This window comes from Arvicanthis niloticus, chromosome 15 (assembly GCF_011762505.2).
Source record: "Arvicanthis niloticus isolate mArvNil1 chromosome 15, mArvNil1.pat.X, whole genome shotgun sequence".
Taxonomy (NCBI): domain Eukaryota; kingdom Metazoa; phylum Chordata; class Mammalia; order Rodentia; family Muridae; genus Arvicanthis; species Arvicanthis niloticus.
In genome coordinates this window covers 6,483,247-6,509,166 of record NC_047672.1, presented here as the reverse complement: position 1 = coordinate 6,509,166, position 25,920 = coordinate 6,483,247, and the positions used below count along the sequence as shown (strand labels likewise).

The 25,920-nt window shown below is 35.4% G+C and overlaps 1 protein-coding gene across 1 annotated transcript; it reads left to right on the top strand.

Annotated features, from left to right (window-relative positions):
• The first annotated feature begins 5,262 nt into the window (after positions 1-5,262).
• LOC117720957 (vomeronasal type-1 receptor 90-like) lies at positions 5,263-25,394 on the top strand. The gene is made up of 2 exons (XM_076913211.1): positions 5,263-5,313; positions 24,696-25,394. Exons 1-2 carry the CDS (start codon positions 5,263-5,265, stop codon positions 25,392-25,394), a joined length of 750 nt encoding a protein of 249 aa, XP_076769326.1.
• Positions 25,395-25,920: the final 526 nt, after the last annotated feature.

The following is a 25,920-nucleotide window of genomic DNA, read 5'->3' as shown; positions in this document are numbered from 1 at the left end:
GCTCCAGCTGCATATGTAGCAGTGGATTGTCTTATCTGGCATCAATGGAAGGGAGACCTTTGGTTCTATGAAGGATCAAAGCCCGCACAGTAGGGGAATGCTAGGGCAGTAAGTTGGGAGTGGGTGTTTGGGGAAGAGCACCCTTTTAGAAGCAGGGGTTAGGGGAGGGGATAGGAGGTTTGTCTAGGGAAAACTGGGAAGGGGAATAACATTTGAAATGCAAATAAATAAAAATAAAAACAATAAAAAATTTTTAAAAATTTCTGAAGAAACAAAATGAAGAAGGTTGAATGATCTCCCATGTTCATGGATTGGTAGGACTAACATAGTGAAAATGTCCATCTTACAAAAAGCAGTCTATGGGTTCAATGCAATTACCACCAAACTCCCAACACAAGTTTTTACATAGCTGGAAAGAGCAATTTTCAACTTAATATTGAAAAACAAAAACCCAGAATAGCTAAAGCAATCCTGAGCCATAAAAGACCATCTGGAGGTATCACCATCCCTGATTTCTCAAGCCAAAATGCAAAGCAATAGTCATAAAAACAGCATGGTCTTGGTATAGAAAGAGACATGTTGATCAATGAAATTGAATGGAAGATCCAGAAATGAATACATGTGCATAAGGACACTTGATTTTTTGTCAAAGAAGCTGAAAACCATACAGTGGAAAAAAGAAAGCATCTTCAACAAATGGTGCTAGTCTACCTGAATGTCTGCATGTAGAAGAATACAAATAGATTCATATTCATCATCCTGCACAAAAACTCAAGCCAAAATGGTTCCAGGGTGTCAACATTAAAATGGATACATGAAAGCTAATGGTGAAGAAAGTGGAAAATAGCCTGGAATGCTTTGGTACAGAGACTTCGCGAACAGAATACCAGTTGCTCAGTCTCTAAGATAAGCAATTGATAAATGGGACCTCATAAAACTGAAAAGTTTCTTTAAGTCAAACGACAGTGTCAATCCTACAAATGGCAGCCTACCAGTTGAGAAATTATCTTCACTAACCTTACATGTGACTGGGGGCTAATATCCAAAATTTATAAAGAACTCAAGGAACTGGACACCAATGACACAAATGACCCAATTAATAAAAAAAAAGTACAGAGCTAAACAGAGAATTATTTTTTTCATTTTTATTGGATATTTTATTTACACTTCAGATGCCATCCCCTTTCCCCATCTCCCCCCCTTTAGAAAACTCCTATCCCAGTGAGGTACAAGATCGTCCTAATACCCAGTCCATCATTTTGTTGACTAACCAGAACATCTGTCATCTATCCTAAGAAGGGGGCGGGGGGAGGATGGGGAAAGGGTATGGCATCTGAAGTGTAAATAAAATATCCAATAAAAATGGGAAAAAAGAAAACCCCTATCCCATGCCCCCTTTTCCTTTTTGCATTTATACATTTTTAAAAAATGTTAATCAGAGGCTTTATAAGTTTGGTAATGCTCAATCAGAGGTGTAACCCACTACCCAACCTAGATATATCAACTATCTTTGACTGGTGGAGATACGTGAACATCTGTCTCCCTGTCTCCCCCCTCTTTCTCTCTCTCATCACCTAGCTTCTCCTCTCCTTCTCCTCCTCTCCTTACTCCTTCTCTTCCTCTCAGTACTCCTCCCACCTTATCTCCTCCTACATATCACCCTTCCTGTTAAAATAAAACTTTTCTCTCAAAATACAATTAAAGCATAATTATGCCAATTTGTACCAGTGAGGTACAAGATAGTCTTAATACCCAGTCCATCATTTTGTTGACTAACCAGAACCTCTGTCATCTATCCTAACTAAAACACTTAGTTCTGAGTTTGGCTTTTTCCTTGGCTTTAGGATGAATGTCAGCTGACAACCAGCCACTCAAATCTTTTCTCTCAAGGTAAATAGCCAGGATTGGCTATGAGGCTATAAGTTTTCAACCCCATCAGAAATCCAGAATGACTGAGTTAACTATAATTGTGGGAAGCACAAAGCATAGCTTCTAAACCTTAGCCAATTTATAGAGACCTCTGAACACCTGGACACTCCCTCTACTACAAAACGTTGGAGCATCTGTTCTTCTGCCTTCTGGCCCAGGATCATCTGACAGACCTTAGTGATACAGAGTTATTAAGGGCTGATTACTCTGTCTAGGCAGATATAATCAGTCGACTATTCTGCAATTGTGTCCTTTTCTGGACAGTAATTTGTCTGTAGATGGAAAGAGGCAATTCTTGTCTAGTGTCTGTCTCACCAAAACTGGAGTAACTCCAAAGATGCACAATTTCTTCTTAGAATTCAATATAGGAAGTTGTCAGGAGCAGACAGGTCTCTAATCAAAATGAACATTAATACAGAAATGTTTGTCACATCAATTCTGTGGACTTCTGACATTTTGAAAACCAACTATCCATGTAAGGTAATCTGGACAGTTATCTGTTAACTCCTCTCAGCTATTTCTAAATAAAACATAGAAAACACCCTAACAATAAACTCCAAGCCATGAATTTGCTATAGTCCCTTAACTCACAAGCTAACCATCTCAAATCAGTTAAACAAGTTAAAGAAGGACTGGGTCTAAGCCTTATATTCCTAAATGTGTTATACTGGTACAATGCCTATGAGAATAACAATATGCATCTCACTTTTATATCACTAAGAAGCTCATACCAATGAAAACCTTAAAATTTGTAATCAAAGTAAATTGGTGCAATTTAAGAATTTATATCTTCATCTTGATAAAAATTGTACAGATTTCTACTAATAGGTTATGGCTATGCAATAAATCCTAGCTAATCCTCTTTATTCCCACAAAACCACTACTTTTCCCTAGAATGACAGCCCAACATTTACCACCTTAGTCCCCAAGCCCAGGGAATAGGGGTGCTGACTCTTCAGTAGCTTCTTCAAGCTGATTATGGGCATTGAGATATTAAAAGAGGAGTGGGAGGAAGAGCAAATTGATAAGCCTCTGATGCTGTGTCTTCACTGCATCCAGATGGAATTCCCAGACCTCAGAGATTTGAGCAGGTCTGCCCAGCTTGCTTGATGAGAAGATACACCAAGGCTGGTCATTCTTCAATATACAATTTAAACAGAGAATTCTTAACAGAGCAATCTCAAATAGCCAAAAATCACTTAAAGAAATATTTGATGCCTTATTCATCAGGGAAATGCAAATCAAAAGAACCCTGACATTCCATCTTATGACAGTCAGAATGTTTAAGTTCAAAACTTAACAGATAGTACAGTCTTTGCTGGTGAGACTATGGAGAATGGAAAAAAACACTTCTCTATGACTGGTGAGACTGCAAACTGATACATTCACTCAGGAAATCAATCTGGCAGTTTTTCAGAAAATTTGAAATAGTTCTAACTGAAGACCCATTTATATAGCCCCTGGGCAAATACCCAAAATATACTCTATCATAACATAAGGACACATATTCTAATATGTTCACAGCAGCTTTATGGATAATAGCCATAAACTGAAAGTGACTCAGATGCCTATCAACTGAAGAATGGATCCACAACACAGCCTAACAAGACCAACACCCACGCACGAGTTAAGAGCCCTGCACATGTATGCTCTTTGGTTGGCTCAGTCTCTGAAAGCCCCCAGGGTCCAGGTTAGTTGACACTGTTGGTTTTCATAACATGCTCCCATCATTTTCAAGACTTTCATTCTTAACCCCACCACTTCCATAAGGGTCTTTGGTGTCCATCTAAAGTTTGACTGTGAATATCAGCATCTGTTTTCATTCAATGTGGGTTAAAGCCTGTCCGAGGACAGATATGCTAGGCTCCTGTCTGAAAGCATAATGGGATATCATGAACAGTGTCAGGAATTGGTATGTGCCCATGGGATAAGTCTCACGTTTGGCCAGCTATTTGTTGGCCATTCCTCAAGTCTCTCCTCCATTTTTGTTCCTGATTTCTTTTTTTTAGTTGAGACAAATTGGGATTGAAAGATTTAGGTGTGGGTTGGTGTTTTTATCTCTTCTCCGAGGACCTTGCCTGATTTCAGATGGCAGCCTACTCAGGTTACATGTTACCATTTATTGGGCATCTCGGATAAAATCAGTTGCATTTACTCCTGGGAGCCTTCCATATCCCAGGTCTCAGGAAAGGCTACAGATTCAGATTCTTTTTAACTGTTCAATAAAAAGAACTTCTGTACAATAAAAGAACTTATAGAGGTATCACCATCAATGATTTCAAGAAGTACTACAGTTCAGTAGCAATGAAATATGCATGCTATTGATATAAAAACAGACAGGTTAGTAAATAGATTCAAATTGAAGACCATGAAAGAATCTCATTCACCTATGGACACTTGATTTTTGACAATGAAGCCAAAATTATAAAATGCTAAAAAGAAAACATCTCCAGTAAGTAGCACTGGTCTAACTTGGCGTCTGCATGTGAATGAATGGAAATAGAGCTATATTTATCACCTTGCACAAAATGAAGTCTAAGTGCAAAAAACTTGATACACAATATCTAATAGAAGAAAATGTGGGAAATAGACTTGAACTCATTGGTCCAGAAGCCAACTTCCTGAACAGAACATCAGTGTCTCAAACAAAAAGATCAATATTTAACAAATGGGACCTCATGAAATTGAAATGCAAAGGAGAATGTCAATAGAACAAAGTGCTAGATTGGGAAAATATTTTCAGTAACCCTTCATTTGAAATAGGGCTCATATCTATAATTTATAAGGAACTCAGGAAGTTAGACAGCAACAAAACAAAAAATGCAATTAAAATAGGATATAGAACAAAATAGAAGGTTGTAAACAGAGAAATGCCAAATGGACAAGAAGCACTTTAAGAAATGTTCAATGTCCTCAGTCACCAGGGAAATGCAAATCAAAATGACTCTGATATTTCATAGTATAACTGTCAGAATGGCTAAGATCAAAAACTCAAGTGACAGCATATGCTGGTGAAGGTATAGAAAAAGAGTAACTCCATTGCTGGTGGGATTGTAAACTGGTACAACCACACTGGAAATCAATCTGGTTGTTCCTCAGAAAATTGGAAATAGTTCTACTTAAAGACCCAGCTATACCACTCCTTGATATATACCCAAAAGATACTCCACCATACCACAAGGACATGTACATACTCCACTGTGATCATAGCCAACTTATTTGTATTAATCATAATCTGGAAACAACTCAGATGACCCTAAACCAATCAATGGATACAGAAAATGTGGTTCATTTATACAATGAAATACTACTCAGCCAATAAATGAGGACAACATGAAATTTGTGGCCAAATGGATGGAACTAGAAAATATCATCCTGAGTGAGGTATTCCAGACCAAAAGGGCATGAATGGTATTTACTCACTATTAAGTGGATATTAGCCAAAAAGTACATAATATTCAGGATACAGCCCACTAGTTTAACCAGAGGGAAGGACTACATAAGGATGCTTCGATCCCACATAGAAGGAAAAAAATAATCATAGGAGGCAGAGGGCAGATGGAACTATGTGAGAGAGGGGAGGGGAAGTGGAAAAACGGAGCAGGAGCAGGTATGGGAGAACAGGAAAAAAGCCCAGATGGCCAGGATAATGAAAGGAAGTCTGCAGCAGCATGGGGAGGGAGCAAGGGGAACCCTCTAGATAGTACCAGAGATCTGTGATGGGACAGACTCTCAAGACTCAATGGGGGTGCCCTTAACTAAAATGCCCAACTCCAGTAGATACCATGGGAGGAATGGGATCACCAACCATCTCTTAAAATTTCTGACCCAGAATTGATCCCTTCTAATATAACTTCAGAGACAAGATGAAGAAGAGACTAAAGGAAAGGCTGTCCAGTGATGTATCCAAATTGTAATCTATGTCGTGGGAGGGGGTTGTGGGGGGGGTCACCAAGGCCTGACACTATTATTAATGTAATAATGTTCTTACAAACAGAAGCTAAGCATGCCTGTCCTTAAGAGTCCTTACTGGCAATTGACTGATAGAGATGCAGATACTTACACCCAACCATTGGAATGAAGTTGGGGACCACTATAGATGAATTATGGAAATGATTGAAGAATCTGAACAGGATGGCAACTCCATAGGAAGACCAGCAATCTCAACTCACCTGGACTCCTGTGATCTGTAAGGTGCTAAGCCACCAATCATGGACACACATGGATGGCTCAAGTCCCTTGGAACATATGTAGCTGTGGACTGACTTTTCTGGTCTCAGTGGGAGAGGATATACCAAATTCTGCAGAGACTTGAGACCCCAGATAAGGGAAATACCCAGAGAGTGGTGTGTGGAGCATGCTCTCAGAAGCAAAGACAAAAGGGAGTGGGATGAAGAACTGTGTGGGTGCGTACCAGGGAGGTACAACATCTGGAATGTGAACATTAGTAATTAATTAAAATAATGAATTAAAATTCGAATTGTCCAGGTTCTTAAGAAATGTTTCATTTGTTAAGAGCCCTTGCTCTCTTGTGAATAAGACACAAGTTCCCAGCCTTCTTCCAGGATTTTTTACATCACAACCAGACACACATTTTTCTGGAATTCACATTCACAGCAGAATTCCCACATTAATCTTCTCACCGGCTGTGTGATACCTATTATGATTGGAAAGCAGAAATTGAGGTTATTAGAGTTGCTTTTACCAAATAAAACAGTGAAGTAAAAACACTATCTGATTCCCAAGGAGGACTGGAGAAATTAATGCTAGTATCAAGGATTAAAGAGATGCAGAGGTAGTGATTTCTACCACTATCTCTTATTTGGCTCGTGTAGAAAAAAAATTAAAGTATTCCATGGTGGAGCATTGATTCATGGAGAATAGCTGTTGACTATGATGATGGTATTGAATAACTTTCTTCAATTACACTTGTTATTCCAGATGCAATTTTTTCTCTTGGGCAGATTATCTTATTTTCTGATATCAGTAAGTAGACAGTGACCTTTCAAATGGTTTTTAGAATACTTGTTTTTTTTTTAAATTAGATATTATATTTATATTTCAGATTTTATCCCTTTACCCAATTCCACCCACTACCCAGGAATTCCCTATCCAATCTACCCTTCTCCTGCTTTTATGAGGATGTGCCCCCACCTGCCCCTCCACTTCCACCTCCACACCCTTGATTTCACCCCCAATCAGGAAATGCAAATCAAAACAACCCTGAGATACCACCTCATACCAGTCAGAATGGCTAAGATCAAAATCTCAGGTGATAGTAGATGCTGGTTAGGATGTGGAGAAAGAAGAACACTCCTCCATTGTTGGTGGGATTGTAATCTGGTACAACCACTCTGGAAATCAGTCTGGTGGTTCCTCAGAAAATTGGACATAGCATTACCTGAGGATCCAGCTATACCACTCCTGAGCATATACCCAGAAGATGCTCCAACATATAACAAGGACATATGCTCCACTATGTTCATAGCAGCCTTAATTATAATAGCAAAAAGCTGGAAAGAACCCAGATGTCCTTCAAAGAGGAATGGAAACAAAAAATGTGGTACATTTACACAATGGAATATTACTCAGCTATTAAAACAATTAAAACTATTAAAAACAATGAATTCAAGAAATTCTTAGGTAAATAGATGGAACTAGAATACTTGTTCTTAAAGGCCTAAGAAAAGCAATTTGTTTTCATTTAGCAATATCAGGTGAAAATCTTGACATTTCTACCTCAAAGTATATTAATTCTCTAGCCTTATAAGTTAGTTCAAAGGGATTCTGATCCTTTTTCTCTTTCATAAGATATAATGCTAGTCTACTTTATTGATGAGATTATGCTGCTTGGAGCAAGTAAGCAGAAAGTATCAGTCTTTCAGGACTTCTTGATAATACACATGAACATTAGAAGATGGGAAAATAATTCCAACCAAGATTTAAGGACTTTTTACCTCAGTATACATTCTAAAATTCTAGGGGTGAGGAGGATGAAGAAATATTCCTTGTAAGGTAAAAGGTAAGTTGCTGCAACTGTTTTTACCTACTAACAGGAAAATGAATGCTTACTGTGCCTATATAGATTCTGAGGACAACACATTCCTTACTCGGATGCATACCTCCAGACCATATATGCAAAGCCACTTGGAAAATCTCTAGCTTTCAATTGTATTGGAATAAGTTAAAACTCTTCAGCAGGCCTATACTGTAGTATAAGAACTTTTCTACTTTGGCCAAAGATCTAACAGACCCATTTTACCTGAGCTTCAGTAGAAGACAGGGATCCTCTTTAGATCTCTAATGGCCCATCTATATGAATCATAATGGAAGTCCTTGGGATTTGGGATTAAATATCTACTTTGCTCTGTGGGCAGATAATCTCCTTTGAAGAGCAGTTCTTAGACTGTTAGTGAACCATAGAAGAAGGCAAGCATTTAACAGTGATTACCATGTGATTTTACCTCCTATTTATGTTTGAGCAACCAAGTTGTGAAGTTGGATGTGCACAGTAGCCAACCATTATCAAATGGAAATGGTGTTTATGTGATAAAGCCCCAACAGGTTATGAGAGCACAACAGAAAATGAAGAATGCCCATGGTTCTACTATTACAATGTCTTCACCTTTAAGCATGCACTGAATGCATTATGGGATGTGACCTATGAACAGATGACTGTAGAAGATAAGGTTAGGGCCTGGTTTACTGAGGGTTCTGCACAATATGAAAATGTCATCAAGAAGTGGATAGTTATTGCACTATAGCCTCTTTCTAAAGAATCATAAAAGACATATATGAAGGAACTCACATAAAACTTCAGAGACTACAAATATGTTTTTCATGAAATTAGATGTAGACAGATGTGTAATTATTTACTATTCATTGGTTGTAGCCAATAGATTGGCTGAAAACTAAACATAGAACATGCTGAAAATTTTGTTCTTGTACATTCTCCTTTTCCAATGCCTATCACTCATTTTATTCATGTCAGATGTTGATGAAGGTTATATTTGATTTTAAGGTGGGTCATTACTTCAGTGCATAGTATATGGATGATTCAACCCAATTGAATTAGTACCATCAACAGCCTATTTATCCAGAATTTAAAACTTACCAAAGAAGGCAGCATAGAATGCTTCCAACTGAAGTATCAAATCAGAAATCTTTGCTAATGGTATGGTCAAAACTTTAGGAATTTAAACTAGTGATGAGATCTGCATATTTGTGGGTGTATCTTAGTGTTCTTAACATGGGCATCACTATTGTATTAGATGAATGAAAATGAAGTAAACTCTTTTTATTGATTTTTTATTTATTAAAATATTTCAAATGTTATCCTCCTTCCAAGTTTCTGATTCTCAAACCACCCATCCCATGACCCTCCCCCCTGCTCCTATGAGGATGTGCCCCCACCCAACCACCCACTCTCACTTCACTGCCCTAGCATTCCCCTAGGTTAAGGCATTGAGCCTTCAAAGGACCAAGGGCTTTGCCTTCCACTGATGCCAGAAAAGGCAGTCCTCTGCTACATAGGCAGATGGAGTCATGTATCCCTCCATGTATACTTTTTGTTTGGTGTTCTAGTCTCTGGGAGGACTGGGGGAGGGTCTTGTTGATTTTGTTGTTCTTTCAATGAGGTTGCAAACTCCTTTAGCTCCTTTATTCCTTCCCCTAACTCCTCCATTGGGGTCCTGTGCTCTGTCCAGTGGTTGCTTGCAAGCATCTGCACTTGAATGAATCAGACTCTGGCAGAGTCTCACTGGGGACAGCTAAACCAGGCTCCTGTCAGCAAGCTCTTTTTGGTATTAGCAATGGTGTCTTGGTTTGGTGTCTGCAGTTGGGATAGATCTCTAGCTGGGACAGTATATGGATGGCCTTTCCTTCATTCTCTGCTCCACTTTTTGTCCCTACATTTCCTTTAGATAGGAATAAGTCTGGGTTAATATTTTTGAGATGGGTGGGTGGCCCCATCCCTCCACCAGGGGCTGTGCCTAACCTCTGGATATGGTCTCTACATGTTCTCTCACCCTTTTGTTGGGTAGTTCAACTAATGTCATCCACTTTCAGTCCTGGGATACTACTCTTGCTTTCCTGGCATCTGGAACTTTCTAGTGGTTACCTCTAGTTTCCCATCCCCCACTGTTACAAACCTCCATTCTACTACCTGACCCTCTTCTCCCAGGTCTTCTCCCACACCTGATCCTGTCCCCTTTTTTCTTACTCCTCCTCTTTTCCTCTCAGGTCCCTCTCTCCCTCTACTTCCCATGATACTTCTATTCTCCCTTCTAAGTAGGACTGAAGCATCCACACTTTGATCTTCCTTCTTGAGCATATGGTCTGTGAGTTTTATCATGGGTATTTTGAGCTTTTTGGCTAATATTCACTTATCAGTGAGTACATACCATGTGTGTTCTTTTGTGCCCTATTTTCCTCATTCAACATATTTTCTAGTTTCATCCATTTGCCTGCAAATCTCATGAAGTCCTTATTTTTAATAGCTGAGTAGCACTCCATTGTATAAATATGTGACATTTTCTGTATCCGTTCCTCTTCTGAGGAGCATGTGGATTGTTTCCAGCTACTGGCTATAATAAATAAGGCTGCTATGAACTTAAGAAAGCATGCATCCTTGTTATATGTTAATGCATCTTTCGGTAAATGACCAGGCAGTAAATTCTTATTAGAACAAATTTTTAAATGATATATTTCTATTCTATATAATGTTAAAATGATCACAATACTTTGTTACAAACTATATTATAAAGCCGTAGTTAGACAAAGAAAGAGAAAGAAACAACCAAGCAACAGTAACAAAACATGGCTGTCACATGGAATAATGGAACAGAAGAGAAGTTAAAGACATTGAGTCATTCATTATATTGCAGCCACTAATCTTTGCCAAAGATGCTAACAACACACACTGGAGTAGAGTCAGTCTCTTCACTAAATAGTGCAGGAAAATTCTATGTCCACATATAAGATAGTTAATGTACAGCCATGTCTTTCATGCCACACTAAAATTAATTCCAAATGTCTTAAAGACATTAACATAAAACCAGTTTCTGGCTTTTATGAAAAAATTTGCTATGAACACAGTAGCGCAGGTGGCCTTGGGGTTTGGTGGAGTATCTTTTGGGTATCTGCCCCAAAAGTTTGTTTAAATAGTAGTTTATGTTGATCAATTTTCAGTTATTGAACCATGCATGCATCTGTGGTATGATGCCTAGTTGATGATCATTTTGATGTGTTCTTGGATTGGGTTTGCAGAATTTTCTTGAGTATTTTTGCATCAATATCCATAAATGAAATTTGCCTGAAGTTCTCTTTCTTTGTTGGGTCTTTGTGTGGCTTAGGTATCAGTGTAACTGTGGCTTCATAGAATGAATGGGGTAGTGTTCCTTCTGTTTCTACTTTGTGGAGTAGTTTGAGGAGTAACTAGTAACTTACCACATCTGAAAGCTCTATAACAGAAAGTAGCAAATTCAGCCAAGAAAGAAGATGATAGGAAATCATCAAGGCTGAAATTACAAAGGAAAATTTTACAGAGAATGAACAAAACCAAGAGCTGGTTCTATGAGAAAATTACCAAAATACATTAACCTTTAACAAAACTAGGTAATGGGCAAAAAGACAGTATCTAAATTAACAAAATCAAAAATGAAAAGGAGACATAACAGTAGAAACTGAGAAAATTTAAAAAAAAACATTCTACTATAGATTCTACTACAAAAGGTTAGACTCAACAAAACTGAAAAACCTAGATGAAATGGATCATTTTCTATGAGATCTAAAGTACCAGGTTAAATCAAGATTGAGGAGGGAACATGTTCCTAATTTTATAAGAGTGGCTGAATCCTAGGTGACAAACTGAAGTCACTGTCAAGTAAATATGAACTGAACCATGAATGTTTTCAAGGAAGGATACCTTGGGTAATCTTAAATGTTTTCTCTTTCTTTTAAATTAAATATTATTATTGTCACTTTTGTGTGCAGAATAAGTTAATCACACAGACAGATATGGCAATGAGAGAATACCTCACACATGGGAAACTCAGAGCTCAGTTGTTCCTACTCTACTGTTTTGTCTTTTGTTATTAGGGAAGTTCACTTTTCCATTTGATGGCCTCATTTTATAACAACCTTAAGGTCAGATCTGCCTTCTCCAGGTGATTATAATGATAATTATGAGACGAGAAGAAGATGAGCTGATGATATTTTCTTCTTATAACTACTTTGTAGGACCCCACTCTTATGATTCTCTTCATTATAGTGATAAAAGGATGGAGGAGATTCTGTAAAAAATGAGAAGAGAATTTTCTGCTTAGAATATTACTTTTGAGCCATACTGTAAAATAAGCACTCAACAAATGCTTGTAGACATGATGATATTAGTTGTAACCATTTATAATAGAACATAGATTTTACTTAATGTGATCTCTGATTATATACAGGACACTTGAAAGGGGCTATTGGAAAGAGGACAGGGACCTAGAAGAATGATGGAGAGAGAGACAGGAAATGCTAAATAAAGTTCATCATTGGGTATTGTATAATGAATGAGCATGTCATAAAACCCTTAATTTTTACAATGAATATGCATGTATAAATTTGTTCCAGATGCAGTATTTTAGAGAACACATTTGACAAAGAATTCTCCTGAGTGTGTATTCTAAAAATTCAAAGATCATGGTTTCACCTAGGTATTGTCAGCTGTGTTAGTTTTCAATTCCTTTATTAAAACACTGCAATACTTTAGAAGACAAAACCAAAGAAAGCACATTTATTGGTGTGCAGGAGTACATTTATAGTAATAAGTTAATTTAAATTTTACTTTGAATTTTCTCATTTTACTCCTTTTCTCAAGTTAACAGAATTCATGCTTTTCATTCAGTGAAAATTAGGCTAGGAATATACAAGAAATTATAACTAATTTACTGTTCATTAGTAATTTTATAGTTTGTTAAGTTTGTATATACTTAGGAATTCTTAGGAAAGTTTCAATTCATAGCCTAAGAAAATATAAGATATTGCTAACATTATATAATAACGTTTTTTTTTTAATTTGAGAGAAATTCTATTTTATTGCAATAATTTTTAAAACGGAAATCTTTTCATTTTGTTTCAAAAGTATTGGAAAATATCAAGTCATGTATCTATTAAATCCATGTAAATTTATCCTTATAAAATGATAATCTAGATAAGTTTCAGCAGATATTTGAGTATTTCAACTAAAATAAATTCAGATTAAATATTTTAAGTTTTCTAAATTGAATCTTTTAACATTGTTATTGGTATAGTATTGAATGAACTATACATTAGCAGTGAAAAAATATTTGCAATTCTCAAACAGTATAAAATTATTTAAAGTCAAATCCCTCATGATTTCCTCCAATAATACAATTTCTCATTGAAATATGCTTTCCCAAAGAAATGCAAAATAAATTTAAGCTTAGGTGATGAATATCACAAGCCCATTTTTATTTTTGTTGAATATCATTTACTAATGTACATAGGATTTTAATAGAATATTTAGGCAAGTGTGGTGATAGATGCATATGACCTCTGCACTTTCAGGGATAAGTGTTTGATCAAAATCAGTCTGAACTACAAGTCTCCCTTCCCATATTTCTTCAAAACACACACACACACACACACACACACACACACACACACACACACACATCAATATTGAACTGGAAAACAAATAATGTAGAATTATGAAATTGACAACTTTTAAAAAGTTAATGCCAGTTAATTTCATTACATCTTTGGCTATATAGTATCAATGCTAAGAAAATACAACAACAAATGATAATTCTTGAGTTTATGTTTGTAATCATTATGGAGTTTTTAATTTCTTTTCAGTAATTCACATTAAAAATCTATACTAGTGAATGGGCAGGGCCCATAGATTTGATCAAGTCAACTGTAAGCCAAGGACACATTCTTCATTTTTCTTAAAATTAATTTTAGTTATCAGATATATTTTATTTAAGTCTCAGTTTTTTACTCAGTTGATCTCAAGGTACATGTATTAATAGCCCTGGCCATCACTTAGCCATTGCTTTACTCTCAGTAATTCAATAATTTCAAACACACACACACACACACACACACACACACACACTCTTAATGAAATTTTCATTTTCATATCTTTTCAACAATTATGCCATGCAACTTGTAATGAAGATCTGGGTATGATTGCTTCCACAAAAGTCTCTGCAGTGGCACCTCTGCTGCTGCTGCTGCTGCTGCTGCTGCTTCATCTCAGAGAAACTAGCTTATAACTGTGGGACTGTAATATTCTAGTCAGCATTTGTGTTCTTACTATTACACATATGCTAAACTCAATTTCTAACAAACAATTCACCCATTTAACTTATTTATGAATATTGGGTAATAGCTATAGATTAATACCTTATAAATAAGCGATCAGTTTTTATTTCTACTGTCATTATCTAATTCATAAAGATTCAATGGAACTAGCTTGGGTGGCTAATCTCTTGATCTACTGATATTACTGAAGACTAATTTTTGTTGCTGACAGTGGACAGCACATCAGCAAATATCATGTATCTTGTCACCTAAAAGTAGCTTTTGGGTCATTACTTACTAAATGTGGTGACACTTAAATAACTAATGTGTCTTTAATACAGATCCAGGCATGTTGGTACACACTTTTAATCTGGGGCACATCCTCTGCTGGAGACCTACATAAGGACGTTGAAAGAAGGAATACTTGCTCTTCTTCACCTGCTTGCCTTGTGGTGCTGAGAAACTGCTAGATACTTGGACTTCCATTTATTTGGACAACAGACTGTAAGTCATCAACAAATTTCCTTACTATATAATAAAGACTACCGATAAGTACTGTGACTCTAGAGAACCCTGATTAATATAGCTCCTTTCTGCAAGCATAGCCAAGTATTATTAAGAGTGTCAGGGACTGTATCTCTCCCAGGGGATGAGTCCATGTCCCCATCTCAGGTATCTAGATTGTCACAGAGATGCCCTCCTCCATTTTCTTCTATTCACTTCTAACTCTTTTCTGCTCCCCCTTGCCACATTAGATCCTTAATCTCCTCCTCACCCTCTCTCCCACCTAGTTCTCTCTCAACATCCACCTCCAATATCTGTTTTATTTCTCCTTCTGAGTGATATTCAAGCATCATAGCTTGGGCCCCTCTTTTTAGTTTTTTTTTTTTTTTTTTGGGGGGGGAGGTGTCCGGAGAATGTTTATCCTGTACTTTTTGGCTAATATCCACCTATAATTGAGTACTATCCATGTGTTTCTTTCTGGTTCTGGGTCACCTAACTCAGGGTTTTAATACTCTCATGGGTATCTTGTGTAATCTTAGAGTTATTTTGACTTGTATTTCTCTGGGGAATAAGGACATTGGACATTTATATAAGTGCTTCTTGTGATTAGAGATTTCTGTTATGAATTCTTTGCTTACCTGTGTCAGGGTGAACCTTGACACAGTATCAGCATTCACAACTGGAAGCAGAGTATCTGGAAGGCACATAATAAATATACACTACTCTTCTGGGTTATAAGCTGGCAGGCAATAGTCTTTTAAGGCTTAAAATTTCTCTAACTTCTCTTTTACTCTCTGCTTTCTCTCTCATTCCCTCACAACTCAAGTCTGCACCAACTGCATTCTCCCATGCACTCTGCTTTTTTTCCTGTGTACTTTTCTTGAACTCTGACAGTCATATATACCTCTGCACATTCCCTTTTCACTCACACTAACACACACTTCACACCCACCTCATACACACAACATGGACTCTCCTTTCACTCACACATACAGTCTCCATACAATATTCACATTCTCTCTTCCATCACTCTTTACATTTTCCCTCCATTCACTCTTCACATGCTCTTCTCATACTCTCTCACTTGCTTACTCACTTGCTGGCTCACTCACTCACTCACTCACTCACTCACTCACTCGCTCACTCACCTTTCTCTTGCCCCAGTCTTTTATTGATACTTCAAAAGCTGGCAGAAAAAAAAAGACATTGTATAATCATTGCCAAATCTAATTCAAAATTATAACAACATCCCAGAAAGAATAAAAAATTACAATTGTTCCCCAAAGTATCAAACTTTCCTATCCCCAGGCCTGTAGCCAAAATAATAATGGCAAACATCATTATTTAAACTTTAACTTTTGAGTAATTATACTTCAGAGTTCAGAGCTCCGAGGTCAGCTACTTGCACTTTCCTGTGAAGCTATAGTGATAAGTGACATGGGAAAGTTGCCAGGCAGTGGCCAGAAAGAATTATGTTAATGCTTAATCCAGCAATTCTGCTAGTTTTCTGCTTCTATACATTTCATACAATGACTCTCCTAAGAATTCCAGTGTTTTGACTTAGTTTAACTAGTATATCATTTTATGCATTCTATAATTGCATAAAAAGGAACCACTCTTAAACCTTATGCAAGACTTATTTTATAACTTCAATAGTTTTTTTTTCCTTTCTCAGGGTGCAAATATTGGCTCCTTTTCATTTTCTAATAATTTCTTCAAACTTTCTTTGCAAGTCAAGCATTAATCTGGAACTACTGTTGTGTACTTATCATTTTGTTTCCAAGATAAGAACACACAGCATGGACATGTTCCTTTAGGATTGTGCTGTGCTGTGCCCTATTCCTCAGTTTTTAATTGTTTAAGAATCATTACATTAAGGAACATCTAGTTTCACAGAATTCACCAGAGCAGAGGGAGAAAGAAGTAAGAAAGTCAGATATAATAGAATAATTATGTACACCAAGGCCAAATAAAAAACCATTGTGTAAAAATAAAATCTATATGGCCATTGACCATGGCTAGGGTTAGGACAAATGGGAACAACTGTTTTTACAAAGAGCTACCATGGGCTACTGAGATGTCTCCATCTCGGCCTATTGCAGGCAGTCCCTGTCATTCTATGCTGTCCCCAGCATATCTATGTACCCCATTTTTGTTACATTATTTTGTTTGATTGTATCTAATTTCTTAAATTCTTTACATATTTTGGATACTAGTCTCTTGAGTATGGGGTTGGTGAAGACTTTTTCACATTCTGTAGGCTACCATTTTGTCCTATTGATGTTGGTTTTTGCCTTAGAGAAGCTATTCAGTTTCATGGGGTCCTAATTTTTAATCATTGATCTCAGTGCCTGAAATGTTCTGCTCAGGAACTTGTCTCCTGTTCCAATGTGTTCAGGCAGTTCCTCCATTTTCTATTCTATTAGATTTAATGTGTCAAGTTTTAGGTTGAGGTCATTGATCTACTTAGGCTTGAGTTTTGTGGATGATGATAAATCTGTATTTGTTTGCATGATTTTACATATAGACATTTCCTTAGAACAGCACAATTTTTGGATGATGTCTTCTTTTATCCATTGTATGATTTTGGATATTTTGTCAAATTTTAAGTGTTGATAGGTTTGTAGGTTTATTAGTCTCGGGTGGATTTGGTTAATATTTTGTTGATTGATTTTACATATATGTTCATGAGAAAAATTGGTGTAATTTAATTTCTTTGTTGAATCTTTATGTTGTTTGAGTATCCACATGACTGTTGCACAATAAAATGAATTTGTCAATGTTCCTTCTGTTTCTATTTTGTGGTATAATTTGAGGAGTATTGGTGTTGACTCTCCTTCAAAAGTATGGTAGAATTCTGTACTAAATCCATCTGGTCCTGGACTGTTTTGAGTTTGGAGACATTCAATAACTGCTTCTATATCCTTAGGGTATATAGGCCTATTTAAATTGTTTATCTCATATTGATTTAACATTAGTAAATATGATCTAATGTGAAAATTGTTTATTATTTATTTATTTTTCCAATTTTGTGGAATGAAGTATTTTAAAGTATGACCTGACAGTTCTTTGGATTTCCTCAGTATCTGTTGTAATGTCCTCCTTTTTATTTCTGATTTTGTTAACTTGGATAATTCCAGTGGTTTTTTTTTTTTTTTTTTTTTTTTTTTGGTTAGTTTGAGTACAGGTTTAATCTATCTGGTTGATTTTCACAAAGGACTAACTCTTTGTCTTATTGATTCTTTGTATTGTTCTCTTTTTTATTTTATTGATTTCAGGCTTTAGTTTGATTATTTTTTGCTGTCTACTCCTTTTGGGTGTGTGGTTTTGTTGTTGTTGTTGTTCTAGTGTTTTCAAATGTTCAGTAAAGGTGGCTAGAAGGCCCCATTTTAAAAAATATTTTTAAAATATGTTTAAAATATATTATATAAATATATCTAAATATATTTTTAAATTTCTGAAATATAAATAAAAATCCAAAAAAAAGAAAAAAAGAAATTTGTAGGAATAATGCTGTATAAAAACCTATAATGTTAAAAATCTAGACAAAAATAAATATTTTATTTGATTACTTATAGCATAAAATAAACTCAAAATAGTGTATATTTTAGGAATATAAAAGGTAATATGTAATAACTTAGGGATCAATTAATTAGAATAACAATAACTAAATTAATTAGTATGACAATAAGTTTACAATGTCTCTTATTTCACTGTAATGCTTCAAATTTTATATATATTTTTTGAACATAAAAGTTACTAACTGCATAATAGTAAATGATTTAATGAGAAATAATTACTTAAAATATGATAAAATATTATTTATATTAAGAAATACATCAAAATATGTTATATCAAGAATACTGACAGTCACAACTCAAAAAAAAACTATTACATATTTTATAAGAGGTCCCAAACTAGCATTAAGAACATTAAAGAATGAAAAGGAACCCCAATTTTTTAAAATATAAGCAAGTAGTCCTGTGAATTTTCTTCTTGGTACTTCTTTCATTGTGTCCCATACATTTGGGAATGTTGTACATTTCTATTGCACTCTTTCTAGAATGTCTTTATTTATTTTTTATTTCTCTCTGTCTCTGTCTATCTGTCTCTCTCTGTCTCTCTCTGTCTCTCTCTGTCTCTCTCTCTCTCTTTCTCTCTCTCTCCCTCTCTCTCTCTGTCTGTCTCTCTTTCCCCAGTAGTCATTCAGTGGAGAGTTGTTCAGTCTCCATGAGTCATTAGGATTTCTGGTGTTTCACTTGTTGTTGAGATCCAGTATAATCCATGATGGTCTGGTAGGATATGGGGAGTCATTTCACTTTTGTTGTATTTGTGGAAATTTGCTTTGTAACCACATATATGTTCAGTTTTGGAGAAAGTTCCCTGGGGTGCTGAAAAGAAGTTATACTGTTTTTGTGTTTGGGTGAAATGTTCTGTAAATACCTCTTATGCCTACTATTTATCTGTTTATTTTTTGTCTGGATAGCCTGTCTATTTGTAAGACTTGGTTATTGAAGTCTACCAGTATCCATGTGTGAGGGTCTGTAAGAGAAATGAGTCAGCATATCCTGACCAGCAGCCCATAATAGCCCACACATGTCCAAATGCTGCATATGCATTTTACAACCTTAAGATCTGTCTAGCACCTGGAGACAGATGAGGCCAGCAACAAGGATCAAGATGCCATGGTGCACTTTTGGGTTGATGGTATAAAGGAAGTCTCAATTCTGCAATAAATTTGTCTGTTTCCCTTTCTCACCTGACTCCCAGAGTCTGTGTCATTGACTTCATGCCTTTTTACATGCTACCCCCCAGGAACATCCCAAAGGGCCAAGAACAAAGAAAATAAGGGTCAATATATAATATATGCTTTCATAGTGTTACCAATACAAATGTAGACACCTTTCATTTGGGATATAGATGTTTATAATTAAAGATCAACTTTATGGGTTGTTTTTGTTTGATGAGTGTGCAGTGTTCTTCCGTATCTCTTTTGTTTCATTTTGCTTTCAAGTCTATTTTGATAGATGCTGGAATGGCTACCCAAGCTTGTTTCTTAGGTCCATTTGCTTGGAAAACCTTTTTTCAACCCTTTATTTTGTGGTAATACCTATCCTTGATATTGACCTGTAGTTTCTTTTATTCATCAAAACACTAGATTCTATTTTTGCATTCATTTTGTTAATCTGTGTGGGTACATCACTTTAGATTGGCTGTCGTTTAGCACTTGGGATGTTTTGCTGCAGGCTTTTCTGGCTTTGAAAGTTTACACTGAGAAAACAGTAGTTAATAATTTAACATTTTACTATAATTATCAAAGTTTGCATTTCCATTGGATGGGTTATGTTTATCTGTAAATAGCAGTTTTTCTCTTATTTTTTCAATCCTCTTCTGTTGTTTTGTATACTTAGTGCTTTAACTATGAGATTCATGGAATTTTTTGTTTCTGCTCTTGTCTTTTCTGTGTTTTCTCTGCGCTTCTTGATGGATATGGGTATATCTTTTGGCTGGCTTCTTTTATGATTTTATTAAAGTTCTTATGTTTGCCATTGAGTTGGGTTTATTTTCCCTCACCTGTGCCTATAACTTGAAAGTTGTACTTATATCATGGAGTCCCACATACACAATACTTTCTAGCCTTGGACTCTGACATTGAGCCACATCCCAGCCATATGTTACAGTTTCTCATGATAAAAGAGTTACAGTACCTCACTTCTTTGTGCCCTGTAAAAAAGATTACTTTTCCTAAGTGTGTTTAGAGGAGCTGACATTTTCTGATTTTATAATTAGGTGAAAGAGACACTGGAGCAACAGTCAAGTAAGTATGTAGGGGACCAAGAATGTTTTAGAAACAGGGAGGATAACTTGGGGGATCTAAAATGTTTTCTACTTCTAAGTGAGATATTATTCTTTTTACTATTTTTGTATTCCCAAGGACTGGGATCAGTTAATCCACACAGACTGATGTGGCCTGGAGAGAATAGTTTACAAATGGAAATCCAAAGCTCAGCTGTTCCTAATCTATTGTTTCATTGGAATTAAGAAAGTTCACTTTTCTACATGATAGTACCATGTTGTAACAACTTCAAGATCAGGAGTCCCTTCTCCAGATGACATGATAATTATGGAACTAAAGGGAAATGAGCTGATGACATTCTAACTTATAACTACTTCTCGGGGCCTCATGCTACAAGGATGTGTTAACAGAAAAGCCTCATGAGTGTTATTTTTTCTCTATATTAAAATGAGAGCTGTAAGTAAGTGGTAGAAGGAAGCATGGTATTCTGTAATAAATTATTAGAAAAGTTTATGCTTAGAATTTTACTTTTGAGACATACAGCATAATAAGCATTCAACAGATGCTTGTATACATGAAGGTATCTGTTGTAACCATTTATAAAAGAACATAAATTTCACTTAATGTGGTCTTTCATTATATATGCAACACTAGACGGGGAATATTGGTAAGAGGGAAAAAGCATAGGAGAAGAATGGAGAGACACAAAAGGCAAAAGGGAAAAGTTCATCAATGGGTATTATGTTTTGAATAAACATGGCATGAAATTCATAATATGTCACTTCAGATGCAATAATTTAGAGAGAATATTTGAAGGAGTTTCTCCTGAGTGTGTACTCTATGAATTCCAATGTTTAACTCTGTTGGTCTTGAATTCCTGTAACAAAACTCTGAAATACTTTATAGGGTGAAAACAGAGAACACACATTTATTGGTGTGCAAGAGTATGTTTATAGTATTAAGTTACATTTAAATTGTACATTTTATTTTCTCATTTTACGTCTTTATCCAGTTAAGTGGCTGTATGCATTTAATAAAATGAAACTTAAGCTGGAAATATACAAGAAATTTTAACCAATTTAGTGTTTATCAGTAATTTTCTGTTTTTTGATAGTCTCAGCAATTATATTTTATTTTATATACTTATTTCTTATTTACAAATATATTACAACAATTAATTTATTCCAGAGACAGTAATTAGCAATCAGTTTAAGTTACTTTGAGTATTTCTTTTACATTCAATTAAGTATATTTTCAGAAGACTTCTTTCTAAGACTCACGTCCTCTTCTCTGTGTAATTTCTTTTTCTCTGGTCACTGCTCTTCTCCAGGCCTACATTTTTGCCTCTTTTTCCCATTCTGCCTCATGAAACTACAAATATTTTGAGTAAACATTTACTAATATTTACAAATTAATAACCTTTATTTTTAAATGAAGAGTTTTGATATTATAAAGGCTTATAGAAAAAAATATTTTTTCTCCATGCATATGGACACCTGTCATTATCATCTCTTTGCAGTGTTGTGGTATCTTCATGGTGGCTCTGACCTGATGCTGTATCTCCTGATATTTAATACATTGTATCTATTGATAAATATGTTTTTTTAAAAAAAAAAACTGTTGTTGTTAACAGTCCCCAATATTTCTTCATGTCAATTGCAAAATATTAAAACATGCTCATCAAATGAGGGCGCCTTACTTCTGCAGTAAACATAAATGTTGTTTAAAGAAGACAGCACTATCTTTTATATCACACTTTTTTGATGTATAGCATCAATACTACTCCATTTTCAGTGTATTTATTATTTTTTATTACCAGGCTTAGCTTCAGATTCACTGTAGATAGGAAAATAATCTAGGTGTACATTTAACTTCTTGGTTTGCCCCTAGCCAAATTGCTGTTTGTTCTCACCATTCTGTGTATATTAATTCTTTCTAGGACAGTTAACTCTTTCTGTGGAAATGCACTTTTCTTATTCATGAAAATTCTCTATGACTATCTAGGAAAGTTGTTTGGGAAAGGTTTCTTTGAGTGTTTTTGCTTTTGTTTTGTTTTGTTTTTAATTCTTTCCAGGAATAAATGTGTTTAGTTCACCCTCATGCTTGATTGATGCTTTGGCTAGACACAGCTACTGTTTTTTCTCAGAATTCTGAAATGTCTATTATTCCTACAGTATTTCTGTTAAACAAAAGGCCATTTTGATGGCTGGTGCTTCTTTCAAACTGATGTTATGAAATTTGAAAAATATGTGTTGTTAAGGTGTGGTTATCATTTTGATATTTCTTTTCTGTTTCCTTTATTTTTGAGAGGTTTATTGAGATATTTTCTATAATATTTAGAGTTTTATAGGCATTTTGTTCTGTGACATTCTATTTTATCACTTTCTTATTTTATAGCACACTGTCTTTTTCTGAAAATTCCTTTTTTGTTTGTTTGTTTTCCGGCAGGCTTTATGACAGAACATGGATTGACTGCCTTCTACATCTCCACCCTGATTTTTTGTCTCAGGTGAAGAAAACAGATGAAGGTAAATTGAGTCAAGAAGCAGATATTTTGAGATTTAGACATAGTAATATTTATATACTTAGGAATACTTGGGAAATTATCAACTCATGGCCTAAGAGATTATAAGATATTGTTACCATTATAATAAGTTTTTTGAAGATTTGAGAAATTTGTTTTTTTGTACTGCAAAGATTTCTAATAAAATTTTCTTTAGTAGATTTATAATAATCTTTTCTGTGTGTTTCAAAAGTATTTATCTAGAAATCTCACCTTACATACTAAATCCATGTAAAGTTATTCTTACAAACAGGTAAACTGGATAACTTTCAGTAGATACTGGCACATTTCAGTGAAAATAAATTCAAGTGTAATATATTTCTTTCTAAATTGGATCTTTTAGCATTGCTTCTGTTATACTATTGAGTGAACTGTATATTGGGACTGATTAAAATATTTCCAATTCTCAAAAAGTATAAAATTATTTTATATCAAACCCTCCAAGCTTTTTTCAAATAAATACAAAAACCAGTTGATCACTGAAATACGCATTCCCAAACAGATGAAAAGTAAATTGAAGGTTAGGTGATGAATATCACAAGTTCATTTTGATTTTCTCGAAATATCATTTACTAATGTATATATGAGATTAAAATGAAGAATAAAGGCAAGTGTGGTTGTATACCTCTATGATCCCAGCACCTTCAAGCCTAAGGAAGGAGGAACATGGCTTTGATTGAAGTCAGACTAAACTACAGGTTTCAATATCTCTTCCTCTTTTTCTTCAACACACACACATAAACAGAGAGACACAGAGAGAGAGAGAGAGAGAGAGTAAACATTCTCATATTCTAATTATGCCTTGTAATTTGTGATGAAGAAAATCTGGATCTGATTTATTCCATGAAGTCTCTGCAGTGACTCCTCTGCTGCTGCTACTTCATCTCAGGGGAACTGGCTCATAACTGTTAGGTTGTAATATTCTAGTAAGCTTCTGTGTGCTTACTGTTATACCTGTGCAAAGCTCAATTTCCAAAGAATAATTCATCCATTTAAGTTATTTAAGAGTATCAGGTAATAGCTATGAATTAATACCTTTGTAATAAGTGACAATATTTCTATTATCATTATCTATTTCATAAAAAATTCATAGAACTAGTTTGTGTGGCTAAGGTCTTCATCTCCTGAGATTCCTAAAGACTTATTCTTGTTGCTGACAGTGGACAGTACATCAGCCAATGTTATGTATCTTGTCACCTGAAAGTCATATACTCACTTTATGTTCTTTCTGAGCAGTTGTACAGCTTTTAGGTCATTACTTAATAAATGTTGTGAAGCTTAAAATACAATTGATAATTGCCCTCTATTATGTTTGTATGTGCCTTAGGTTACTAAATCTCTACAAAGCAGAAGGCAAAAATCACAATAAATTCATATAACCAGACTTTTCCAAAATTACTGTGATAATGAAGAGATAAAGTGATCTTCCTTTTTAAATGTAGGACTAAGTAGAAAGCAGCTCTTGGTCTCTTGTGGTACATTTCTTGAGGCAGCTGGCTGAAGACTGCTTTTTTTGTTTTTGTTTTTGTTTTTTTGTCTAGGAGATGTTAATAGTAGTGGCTTTTCCAATTTTATGATTGTTTACAGACATCAAATGTAAATGACATCAAATGTAAGGCAACTTTGTACACAAGTAGGGTAATGAGAGGCCAATCTATCTGTATCACCTGCATTCTGAGTGTGTTCCAGGCCATCACAATCAGTCCCAGTACCTCTTTTCTGGCAAAATTTAAAGACAAACTTAAAAAATACATGATCAATGCATTATGTTATATTTGGTTTTTCAATTTGTCTGTTTGTAGTAACATGCTCTTTTATGTTGGTGGTTTTACTAATGTGAGTGAGACCAAGCAGATGAAGGTCACTAAATCCTGCTCACTCTTCCCCATGAACTACATCGTCAGGGGATTACTTATTTTACTGTCAACTTCCAGGGATGTGTTTCTTGTAGCAGTCATGCTGACCACAAGTGCATACATGGTAAATATTTTACACAGACATCAGAGGCAATGCAAGTATCTTCATAGCATCAGCAGCCTTATAGCATCCCCTGAGAAAAAGGCCACACAGACCATCTTGCTGCTGGTAATTTTCTTTGTGGTCATGTACTGGGTTGACTTCATCATCTCACTCACCTTGCTCCTGTTATGGATCTATAACCCAGTCGTCCTGACTGCTCAGAAGTTTGTGATGTATGCCTATCCCACAATTACTCCTTTGGTACAAATCATTTCTGATAAGAGAATAATCAATGTACTGAAAAACTTGCAGTCACAGTGTCACTAGATTTTCTTTTAAAATCTAGCTTATTTCTCTTCCTTTAAAAATGGTTCACTTATTTTTATTAATATGTAAAAGTGTTGTACCAGCATGTATGCCAGACTGCATTTCTGATGTGCACAGAGGTCAGAAGAGGTCTTGGGTTTACCTGGAACAACAGATTCAGATGACTGTAGAGGCCATGCTGGTATAGGTCTTGTTGATATTTTGTATATAACTTTCTTGATTGTTTTACCTCCCTCAGAATTATGTTTTCTAGATTTACTCCTTCATCTGCATATTTTAATTAGTTTTAATAGCTGAATGATGTCTTATTACATAAATGAACTACATTTCTTTACTGATTTTTCTGTTGATGAATATCTAGGTTGTTTGAAAATTGTATATCTTATGAAGAAACAATATCTTTGTAGTAGTAGGAAGAAGTGTTCTCTGGGTATATGTCCAATAGTGGTGTAGCTGTATTTTGAAATAGATCTATTCCCAAATTCTAGAGGAACAATCACACTGACTCCATAGTGGGTATGCAAAT